A 13185-nucleotide genomic window follows, 5' to 3' on the forward strand; every position below is an offset into this window, starting at 1 on the left:
TAATGCTATCTAATTATACAATATGAATAAATAAACGATTATATCAATAAATTGGTTTTGTTAAAGTTACTTCATTATTTATATATAGATTTTTTATTGTAAGTAGATCATTAAAAGATCTAATCATAACTGTAAAACAGTTTACAGATTTTATAAAATCACAAATATTTTACACTAATATGAATATAAAAATGTAATACTGAACAAATTAACAATGCGTATTTTGCATAGCAATAATAATATCTATGTTAAAATAATATTTGTTTGCTCACGATTTTTTAAATTATAAAATGAAAGAAGAGTGGGACCAGCTGTTAACATTCTGACGAAATTTTCAGAATAAACTCAGATACAATTATACTGTACAATTGAAATCCTTTGAAAAAATAAGGTATAAAAATATTTGCTTTAAATTTTTATAAATCTTTTTACGAAGTTTTGTTGAAATTGGTAGCGTAATCTATATATATTCTGGTTGTTTTAAGAATGTATTACTAATTGTGCACTGTATCAAACTTACTAATGAAAGAGAATTATTTTCTAGTTTTCACTTAGTATTCCAAAGTAGTCTTTAAAGGGCTGGCGTTTCGGTGCTGCTCGGATAAGTCCAGGTTTTGATATTTGGAGAAAAAGTTTATTTCAACCAAATATTCCGTATGATAAATGCTCCCCTTGACGAACGTCCCTGTAATAGCACATAGAATAGACTTGTTTATGGTATCCATTCCTACATGAGTACTATCTGTTAACTTGGTGGTCTTTTTACGCTAATAAATAATAAATAAATAAGTCTTTGTCTTGATTGTCATAGTATCTTAGCTGCACATTGTGATGAGCATCATATTGTTCAATGGTGACAATCGACTATATAAATTTTGACCACACTGATTCAAATCGAAAATGTATCATAAACGTCCATTGTTTACGTTTTCAAAAGTTTTGTGGTGATTTCTAATTCTTGATTATTTTAATATGGCGATTTTTCTCAAAGATTGAATTATATTGCGTTTTTGATCAAATGACGCTTTCTAATGTATGATTATATTAGAGCTCTTACAAATACAACTAGCGATTTTCACTTATTATTATTACTTAATTTTAATTTTACTATTACTTAATTAATTACATTTTTGCGTTAGTTTAATTACAATAATTACAGACAATCAATATTACAGAAGAAAATATTCGTTAGAGGTAATAATTGCTAATAAATTATTTATTGGAAAAAATATAGGTTCTGTTTGCAGATTCGTATTTTTATTTATATACTACATCGACGATGTTTGCACTGTAAAGTGTGCAACTGGTCGAAATATAGCCTGTTTCTGAACTATCTCTGTGTACTTATTTTATTATACATTTTTAGTCAGAAATTCGTTTTAAAAATATTTTTTTTGTAAAAATTAGAATATATACAATACAATACTATACATCTCTTATCTTATCTTATACTATACAATTCAATCCTATCCTCTTGCAGGGAAATTAATCTAAATATTCCCAACCTACGAACGATTCACGCACGAGCGAAAAATTAAATATGTAATATCTAATCCTCCAGAAATTATTGAAAAAAATAGTTTATATGTATTTATATTTTATAAATATAAATTGTATCGAATTATTATTTTTATAAAATTTTAATAAAAAATAATATTTATATAAAAAAACCTTTGCTTTAAATTCAGCAATTTATATACTATTATTATAATATTAAACTATACTCATTTCTATTTCAAGTTATAACGTATCCTTCAACACGTTATCATACATTTTTTTAATTACTTTCATATGTTCCTCATAAAGACACAATTTATACTGGTGACATAGAAACATACATTCTACCATAAGAGAATTCTTCTACCATTCATTTATCAAGTCAAATAAAGTAAATGAACTCAATGGATTTACGGAAATAAATTCTTGCAAGCTTAATCACATATCAATGCCCTCACAAATGTTTAACAAAAAAGTCTTAGAAAATCCCACAGAACAGAGAATATTCTATATAAAATCCAAAGGACATAAATAAAGTAATTTGTTTTATAAGTTTTAAGCAAGTCCACTAATTTGGTAATAACTATTGAAAAAAGTTTTGTAATTTGCAAAAATTCCATTCAAATATGAATATACATGTCTCCCAGTTTGCAAAAATGCTTTTGCATATAAATTTATACTTACACAAAATAATAATGAAAACATATTTCTCTTTTAAACACCTTACTCTTGCTAATTATCGACAGCAAAGAAATGTTTAAGCAAACTATATCTAAATAAACCAACAAAAAAAGACAGTCGTTTTGATCAAGGTGAGAAAAAGACAAAGCTGATCATTGTTATTCGGGTGCTTGTCGACGATACAATAATTTATGGAACACTGTGTAAATTAGGCCGTAGTTATGGCTAATGCATGAATCAATTCACCTAATTTTAATATAAGTTCAAAACACATATGCGCACAGACATTATTACCAAGCGAGACAGCCTTTCGATTAGTCAACAACGGGCAGACTCAATATATTAATAAGCGGAAACCGATAAACGACTGTGGCCCAAAATGAGGCTTTTGATAGTAGTGTGCTTTTTCATGACAACTGTAAGTAAATAATTATAAACAAATCAGTGATACGGGATATTTTAATAAGCAATACATTGCAGCGTAGTACTTTATATTTAAAAAAGTAAGTTTTTTCAGTTGAATTGTTATTTTTACATATCTAAAGATAAAAATAATTAAACATGTATTTGTTTGTATCTAGAATTTAGGTATTACAATCAAACTAGGACCTTTGTGGTCTCTCATCTTTCACTTTTTTTTTTTTTTTGAAACTTTTTTTTAAATAGTTCATTTTAATAGTTTGCACTTATATTTTTATACAAAAAAAATATTTCATTGAACTTAATAAATCATAGTTTGCCTTTTAATAATATTGTATCATAGCTTTAGTCTATCTAAACGAGGCTACAATCAGTTGGTTTATTGGTCAATTTTACACACTTCCCAATTGTGCTACTATATTGCAAGCTAAGATTAAGGAATGTTTAAAAGAAAACAATATGATTTATAGTTAAATTATGTTTAGATTTATACTACTATTATATCAAATTATAAATGCTACTCTTGCTCTATGTTGGTTCATTACAGATTTAATTAAATTAGTGTTCTAAAAATATAAGAGTACTGAATGTATAATTCAATATGTTGAGATTAAAAAACTGTAGACAGTGTAAAAAATGGCTTAATTCTGTTACATATATAAATCATGCTGAAATTTATATTCTATAATGCTAATTATTTATGAAATAATAATAACTTATTTTAAATTGGTGTATTGTAGTCATACTTGTGATAAAGTATTACTAGTTGTACAAGTATGATTGAAAGTTTGAAATGGTTGAATATTTAAGATATATTGAGATGAATGTTTTAGTATTTATATATAAGTTAGAGAATAATAGGTTAACAGAGTATTTTAATAAGTTTTTAATAAGAAATAAAGATGTACATAGATTTAATACTAGAAATAGAGATAATTTAAGGATAGATAGGTATAAGAAAACGGGTATGGCCAGCGGAATATAGTACCGAGGTGCGAATTTGTATAATAAATAATATTCCTCAATGGAATAAAGAAACACCTTCATGCATTAGGAAATAAATTATAATTATAAAGTATTTTTTTATATTACGTTTTATATATATGTTTTGAATACGTTTTCTTAGTGTATAAACAATTAGCTATATTAGCTAAATATATTATATATTTAGCTAATATAGCTAATTATTAGCTAAATATATAATATATATTATATTGTACATCAATTTTTAATACATACAGAAATATATTTAAAACGGACGTTCGTACATAGTGTAAAGTTTCTTAATATCGATTGGTTCAGAAATGTTTCTCTGAGCCTACAAATGAAACAGATTATTCTATTGATTGATTATTGTTCTATTTTGAACATAAATTTACTTGATTTGTTGAACCTTTCTGACAAATTAAAATTGTATTTTCAGGTACTAGCAGTTCACGGCCATGATAAAACAGACACGAACGAACTTGACACAAACAATATGCTCGACGTTGATATTCCTATTTCTAAAGAAAGATCAGTGGTCCACAAAAGCAGGCATGGAAATATGAACAAAGTAAAAAAAGATTCAGCTGACATAGAGGAAGAATCTGAGACATTGGGCAGTCGCACTCGCACTCGTAAACGTATCAGTAAACAAAAATACGGAAAACCAAAACGTGAAAAAGCCTCAAAGAAAAAACGTAGCAAGAGCGAGGCAAATGAATATGAAAAGCTCAACGATGTTCCAAATAAGCACAAACAACGCAGTGTTCATGGAGACATCCCTGACGATGTAATTGAAGCTCGTCACTCACACGTTGAAGAACATCAAAATCATAATCAACAAGAAATCATCAGCGACCTCGTTGGTGATATATTTAACAAAATTCTAGATACACCTATTGAAAGAAAATCTCAGCACTATCACAAAGAAGCTCAGCCATCATCTTTTGAACACCAATCCCACAATCATCATAATGAAAAACAAACTGGCGAAGAATTTGAACAACGTTACCAACATGGTGATGAAACATTTAAAGAAGAAAACCATCGATATCAACATATCGAAATGTCAGTAGCAGAACCTGAAAATCACCACCATCATCAAGAAGAAGTTCCAGAAATACACATTAAAGTCGATGAACTAGAACACCACTACCGACATGATGATGAAAACTCAACTGTAGAAAAAGGAGATACTCATCACCACCATGACGACGAAAAAGCAGAAGAATATGAAGATCTCCATCATCACCACGTAAAAGTTCCCGAAATACAAATTGAACTCAATGAACCTGAACACCACCACCACCATGATAATGAAACACCTGAAACCCTGAATTTAGAAGAAATCCACCATCACCATCACCAAGCTGACACACCTGAGGTCTCATTTATTGAAGAAGAGAACCACAATAATGAATTTTCAGTTTCACTAGAAGAAGCGGAACATCATCACCATCATTACGACGAAGATCCTGATATATTAAATAAAGCCGAAGAAATTGAACACCACCACCATCCGCACCATGATGATACACCTCAAATCTCAACTGTTGAGGAAGAGAGTAATCACTACTATCACCACGAAAAAGTATCTGAAATAGAAATTGAAGACAAAGAACCCGAGCATCACCACAATCACCATGAAGAAGTTTCTGAAATACCAACTGTAGTCGAAGAAACTGAACATCACCACCATCATGATGATGAAGTACCAGAAATTCTGATTGAAGTAGAAGAACCTGAACACCACCATCATTACCATGAAGAAATATCCGACATACAAATAGAAGACGAAGAACTTGAGCATCACCATAATCACCACGAAGAAGTTCCTGAAATAGAAAATAGAATCGAAGAATCTGAACACTATCATCATCACCATGAAGAAGTTTCTGAAATATCAACTATAGTTGAAGAAACTGAACATCACCACCATCATCACAATGAAGAACCTGAAATACAGATTGAACTTGAAGAACCCGAACACCACCATTATCACCATGAAGAAACGTCCGAAATACAAATTGAAGACGAAGAACCTGAGCATCACCACAATTACCATGAAGAAGTTCCTGAAATACAGAATATAGTCGAAGACCCTGAACAGCATCACCATCACCATGAAGAAACTTCTGAAATATCAACTGTAGTCGAAGAACCCGAACATCACCACCAACATCACGATGAAGAACCTGAAATACAGATAAAGGTCGAAGAACCCGAACACCATAATCATCACCACGAAGAAATATCCAAAGTTCAAATAGAAGACGAAAAACTTGAAAACCACCACCATCACCATGAAGAAGTACCTGATTTACTTAGTGTCATAGAAGAACTTGTAAACCGCTACCATCACAACGAAGAAGTTCCTGAAATACAAATTGCAAACCAAGAATCTGTACACCATCACCATGAAGAAACTTCTGAAATATCAACTGTAGTCGAAGAACCCGAACATCACCACCAACATCACAATGAAGAACCTGAAATACAGATAAAGGTCGAAGAACTAGAACAACACCATCACCACCACGAAGAAGTTCCCGAAATACAAATTGAAATCGAAGAGCCCGAACACCCACATCATCACCACGAAGATGGTACCGAAATTCAATTTTGTGGTGAAATACCTGAACATCACCATCATCACGACGATGAAGATGATGAAATACGAATTGTAGTAGAAGAACCTGAACATCACCATCATCACCACATAGAAGTACCTGATATATCAATTGTAGTTGATGAACCAGAATACCACCACCACCATCAGCACGAAGAAGATACAGAAATTAAAATTGCTGACGAAGCACCTGAATATCACCATCATCACTATCATGAAGATGATGAAATACAAATTGTAGTCGAAGAACCTGAACACCACCATCATCACCCCATAGAAGAACCTGAAATATCAGTTATAGTCGATGAACCGGAACACCACCACCACCATCAGCACGAAGAAGATACTGAAATTCAATTTACTGATGAAGCACCTGAACATCACTATCATCACAACGATGAAGATGGTGAAATACAAATTGTAGTAGAAGAACCTGAATATTACAACGAAAAATATATCGAATACCATCAGCACGAAGAAGATACCGAAATTCAAATTGCTGATGAAGCACCTGAACATCACCATCTTCACTACAATGAAGATGATGAAATACAAATTGTAGTAGAAGAACCTGAACACCACCATCATCACCACATAGAAGTACCTGAAATATCAGTTATAGTTGAACCGGAACACCACCACCATCATCAGCACGAAGAATATACTGAAATTCAATTTGGTGATGAAGTACCTGAACATCACCATCATCACCACATAGAAGTACCTGAAATATCAGTTATAGTCGATGAACCGGAACACCACCACCACCATCAGCACGAAGAAGAAACTGAAATTAAATTTGCTGATGAAGCACCTGAACATCACCATCATCACAATGATGAAGATGATGAAATACAAATTGTAGTCGAAAAACCTGAACAACACCAGCATCACCACATAGAAGTACCTGAAATATCAATTATAGTTGATGAACCAGAACACCACCACCACCATCAGCACGAAGAATACACCGAAATTCAAACTGCTGATGAAGCACCTGAACATTACCATCATCACTACGATGAAGATGATGAAATACAAATTGTAGTCGAAGAACCCGAACACTACCATCATCACCACATAGACGTACCTGAAATATCAATTGTAGTTGATGAACCAGAACACCACCACCACCATCAGCACGAAGAATACACTGAAATTCAAACTGCTGATGAAGCACCTGAACATCACCATCATCACTACAATGAAGATGATGAAATACAAATTGTAGTCGAAGAACCCGAACACCACCATCATCACCACATAGAAGAACCTGAAATATCGATTGTAGTTGATGAACCAGAACACCACCACCACCATCAGCACGAAGAAGATACTGAAATTCATTTTGCTGATGAAGCACCTGAACATCACCATCATCACAACGATGAAGATGATGAAATACAAATTGTAGTCGAAGAACCTGAATATTACAACGAAGCAGATAACGAAATGCAGACTGAATATGAAGACTCTGATTACTACAATGATGACAATAGCAATATACAAGTTGAAGACGAAGAACCTGAACACCACCATCATCACCATGAAAGCTCAACAGTTGAAACTGAAAACCACCATAATCACCACCACCATCGTTACGAACAATCGAAACTGTCTGAGTATTCGCCCAAGCACGCCCATAATCACAAAAAACACTATGCACATCACAGCAAGATTCACAAAAAACACCATGTTGCCCATCGCAAAAAATATAAACGAATTTATGATTCGTTGTATAAGAGTTCAAGTTCCTCATCTTCGGAAGAACAGTATAACGATAGCAGTTATAGCAGAAACGGTTGGAATTCATGGGAATACTCACATCGGTATCACCATCGTCAGCCCAAAAGATTTTTTACACCAAGAGCTGGACAGCTCAATCTCAAAATTAAGCCAAATTTCTCCATCTCATCATCTCAATCATGCTCCGACTGTCAATCATCATCAAAAAGTGCATCGTTCGCCTATTCAAGTAAAGACAAGCAAAGAAATCGCAAAGTTGCAATATCATCTAGTTATTCCAGTAGTTCGTCCTCGTATTCTGACTCCAACGACATCGACGATTACAACAACAGCATGTGGTTCAACAATTTTGCCGGTATCAACCGCTTGATTAACGTATTGACAAGCGCCAAGAACTACAGAAATCGCTTCGGTTTCAAGCGTGGTACACCGACACTTTGGAAGTTTTGCAGAAAACATCCTCATCACCGTGCATGCAGAAAGGCAGTTTTAAAACAGTTTCGAGGAAAATTCTAATACACACAAAATACTTTAATAAATTTTAATTATTTGTAAAATAAAATAAGTGTAAATAAATAATAAAATGTCATAATTAATTTTACTAAGAATGTTTTAATTCCAAATATCGAATTATTTCTATTAACTCTAGTTTCTTACATATAGCGTATTAATATTTTATCCTTATTTTTCTCTTTAAACATAATAAAATACAGTCAGTCCTCGACTTTCGTACATGATTGTTTCCTGGAAATGTATATGAAATTTGAAGGTATGAAAGTAGAGCAATGTAAAAAAAACACAGAAAAAAACTTTTTCAAATATTTATTTTAGAATGAATACATAAGTTACATACCAATTAATACAATCATAAACACAAAAATTACTTTGATGATTCTGATAATATTTTTTTCAATATATGATAAGGAATTTTCTTTTCCTGATAAGGAAATTGGTAACATGTCCCTTTCTCAATTGCCTTGTGCACTTGAGATATAGGCTCTACGATAGAACGACCGATTGAAGCAAAAGATTCACCGCTTTCAGAACGCCCAATTATGTCCATCTTTGTTTCAATCGTACGAAATGTATGAGATCTTAATTTCTTTTCGCCCGTATCAACGCTGCAGTTTTAATCGTTTTTCACTCATGATTATAAATTTACAAAAGCGAAATATTTATACAAAATCAATATAACTTGGAAACACACAACAAATCAACACACATGTTAAAGCAAGCCTAATCCTGTAAGGGGCAGGAGATTATCAGATACGGGGGTGCTGGTTTAAACGCTATTTATCCGTATGTGTACATCCTGGTATCAAAAGTGTATAATGACCATAAAGCATAATTAAAAAACTTATTTTGTAATTCTTTCTGGAGTGAGATTTTAGAGAAGTCTCTCTAAAGACTTCGACAAGTCGGCCATCAGGTGGATCTTCTTTGTTACTTCCTTACCATGATTACACTGGAATCAGCTAGATTATCATGACAGCGACCTAAGTGACTGTAAATGTAATGGACATTAATACTTATATATATTGTAGTCATGAGTGCAAAAACTAAACAGCAAAAACTAGTTGAGTATGTTTATTTTTTATCTGTTCTAAGAATGCATTACTAAAAGAGTGGAAAACATGCATATGACTTTATTGTTCAGCTGAATCTTTCATGATATCTTTGCTATGAGCACCATCAAAAATCCTTGCTCAATCTAGGAAATTTTACTACTTTCATGAAGAAAGAATGGAATACATTTTCAATAAAATGTAATTTTCAACATTTTATTATTTATGTCTCACTTTTATCAATTTATGTTTATTTTATTTACTTATATATTACAGTGAATTTTGTTTTATTGATAAACTAAATTAAATTCTTCTCTACATTTTATTGTAAGTTATAAATACAATACAATACATTATAATTGATATTTAAAAAATTGAATAAAACGAATTAAAAAAAAAGTAAAAATAAACCCACTCCTGAAAAAATAACTCACTTATCAATAGGTTAAGGCAGAAACTTATAAAAAATAACTTTTTATGATTTGACCAGACACATCTCATTGCTTCTAGGCGGTAAAATATGCTAGCGATCAATAAACTATTGATGCCAAACTGCTTTTGATCAATTGTTGGGGAGGGTTTGATGGTAAACTTTCCTAGACCCATTTGTTTCATGGAAAAATAACAAGTCTTTATATTTATAAGCAGTGGCCATTCTGTGCCTTTTCAAGTGCTATTTTATTGACAGCAGGGGAATGCGGTATGAAAAGTGCAGTGTTACCAAATCTCCATCTGATCAAATCCAAGGCAACGATTCTTATAAGACAACAGAGATAAACAAATCTAATTCCACCTCCAAATCGTTGCAATTGATACATGCATTGAGAGCAGTAGTCTATTTTAACCACGCTCATGCATATGGCACATTATTGATTTTCATTTGGAATTTGCCTCCGACAGGAGTTATTCCCAACTTAAAACATGTGAGAGTTCATCCAAATTCGCACCAAGTGGAGCTCTGCTAAGTATTGACCGAGAAAGCAGCCGCTTCCCTCTTCACATCAACTACGACGAGTCCAGCTATAACCTTGCTGAATTATTGTATAACTTCATACTTTACCATCAATCTATTACAAGGCACTGATTTCACAAGTAGAAGCGAAAAAGATTATAGCTTTCATTTTCATGATTATTTTTATATCGCATATGTATAACTTGCATTTTGAAAGAATGAAGATTTTATCATCAAATTACACATAATGCCATCAAATAGGTGATTGGTAAGCAACGATAGATTGCTCTTGTTTTCTCTCACAAAATAGGTACATATATTTCATTTCATTCTTAGAAGAGACAAAATTCTAATACTTCGTTTTAAAAATATGATTATTGCAATTGCCTTATTACGGCGTGTCAGTGAAATATAATGTGTTTTAAGGAATTTTAAATTATCAAGTTATATCCATAAAAACTGAACTTTAATTTATTTTAAATTATTCTTAAATAACATTAAAAATAGATTTTTCAAATTAAAACTCACAGATTTATTTTTACATATTGTTATTTATTAAAAAAAAAAAACAATTTTACACACACTTCCATTTAACCAGTAACTATTACAATCTTATATTACCTGCTTAAAAATTAATTAATAACAATTCCTTAATTTAAAAATCCCATTGTAAGCCATGGTGAGCTTGCCCGCAAATTAAGCACCATATACACAATAGTCAAAAGGAAAGCTTACCGGCTACGATTATTTAATTTTTTCATACGAACATATTCATAGTTCAGCAAAGTGAATCCAAAGGACTAAACGTTTAAACATCTGATCTTTGAATTGACAAACATTCAACATTTCACAGTAAATTGCAAATGATAAACATAAACTCACTTTTTTATTAAATTGAAAATTATTCAACCTCTCTAACGTGAATTGATTCGTTAATCAGAGATTGAGAAATCAAAAGCAACAGCTATATCTATATATGTATTAACATAGAATTTAAAAAAAAATACAATAAAAATGTATCCATATCAATATTTATATATATTTTAATAAAAAATATTTTGCATAACGCCGCCTTATATTTATAATAATAAAAAGTGAAAGCAACGGGTAAAATATGTAGCACGTTGAATGTTGACTCAAAACGTAGTCCATATGATTCACTCGACGAAACACCTTGTTAATCATATCAAACATATACTTTATGTATATTTATCGTATAATACATCTAAGCCAAACAATCACATTGAAAACGACCAAAAGTCGCTGTTGATTAGAAAAAATAAAAGAAATAAAAATAACCATTTTTGTCATTGTGTGTATGAATGTTTATATGAATATATATAAATATTAATAAAACAGATTAAAAAAAAAGAAAAATTTGTTTTTATTCATTTCTTCTTTGAATTTTTTTTGTGTTTATTTTTTTATTAAATATACAAATATAATAATAATGTAGTCAAAGTAGAAAGTGTGAGCTTTCGAAAGCGGCTTATTTTAATATTTATTGCAATAAAATATTGTCATTAAAAATGCATTATATATATAAATATAATATAGTATTAAATAAAACAAGTTTAAAATAAAAAGAAAAATAATAATGGAAAAATCAATTAAACCTACATGCTAACAACTAGTAAAAACTACTACTCAGATTAAAATATTTAGAATATATTTACGTTAAGCGATTTTGATAGCTATGCACGTAAACCTAACTTGAATAATCGAAAAATAGATTACATAGTACGCAGTTTTTTTCTAAGAATCGCACTATCAGCAAAGTTTGCATTGACGATCAGGTTCCTTTCGAAAGCTCAAATAAAAAAACAATAATAATAAACATAAATTGAAAATTTACTCTGGTTTTTATTTATCATCTTAAATACTAGATGTAAAAAAGATATGGACATTTCTAGATAAAAATTAATCACCACATCAGAGGGCCTAGTAAGATAGATCATAGCGTAGCAAAAGATAACAATCGCCACTGTAGACTAGATATTACACTGTGGCTTCTTTATCATTACAATATATAATATAAAATATGTATGTGTATGCGTGTATATGTATGTTTGATACATATTCAATCGGCGAAGTTCACAAGACTCACCCCGTGTATGTAAAAGTATATTTAGTAACAATGTGTGCGAACACTAATATTGTCTAGCATATTCAGAGCGACCCTCACGAAAAAAATTAATAATAATAAAAAAAGGTCTAATATACAGTCTTTATATACAAAGTAAATTTCATACATGAGCAAATAAACGAGGGTCGCTCGATTTTTCTTACGTAATGAAATAATAAAAATTATTTGATTATGAACAAAAGACATTTCAAACACACTACACTTAAATAGATGAATGTAAATGTGTGCGAACACGTTTTAAATTTATAAATCTTTTATCATATAATATAAAGTTGTGAAATCGATAGTTTCACAACACGCAAAACACATTTCGACTCTTCTGTCTCACATTGGATTGTTAAAACTAACCAACTGAGCTACCAAGGCACATCATACTATAAAAAAAACGAAAAAAAAGAAAATTAAGCCATACATTATATCAAATATATTAAAAATTATTAATAAGTTCATTAGATTATTAAAATATATACCGAATGGGACAGTAATTACTGAAGGATGTTACTTGAAAGGTCTACAAAAATTTATCAAATGTATAGCACTTTTCACAAACATCGAACCGATGAGT

General features: G+C 30.9%; 1 protein-coding gene across 3 annotated transcripts; it reads left to right on the forward strand.

The window, feature by feature from the left end:
- Positions 1 to 2332: 2332 nt before the first annotated feature.
- On the forward strand, positions 2333 to 8556 carry LOC148230015 (uncharacterized). Of its 3 annotated transcripts, none has more exons than XM_088197351.1 (3): positions 2333 to 2596; positions 4022 to 6307; positions 6489 to 8556. In XM_088197351.1, the coding sequence occupies exons 1-3, from the start codon at positions 2558 to 2560 to the stop codon at positions 6510 to 6512; spliced, it is 2349 nt and encodes a 782-aa protein (XP_088053477.1). In that variant the 5' UTR covers positions 2333 to 2557; the 3' UTR covers positions 6513 to 8556. The 3 variants fall into 3 exon arrangements, with proteins under 3 accessions (XP_088053477.1, XP_088053476.1, XP_088053475.1); XM_088197350.1 differs by having other exon boundaries at positions 4022 to 5030; positions 5271 to 8556; XM_088197349.1 differs by having other exon boundaries at positions 4022 to 8556.
- Positions 8557 to 13185: the final 4629 nt, after the last annotated feature.

This window comes from Plectrocnemia conspersa, unplaced genomic scaffold, assembly GCF_051122295.1.
Source record: "Plectrocnemia conspersa isolate PC_06_02 unplaced genomic scaffold, ASM5112229v1 ptg000011l, whole genome shotgun sequence".
NCBI classification, from domain to species: Eukaryota; Metazoa; Arthropoda; class Insecta; order Trichoptera; family Polycentropodidae; genus Plectrocnemia; species Plectrocnemia conspersa.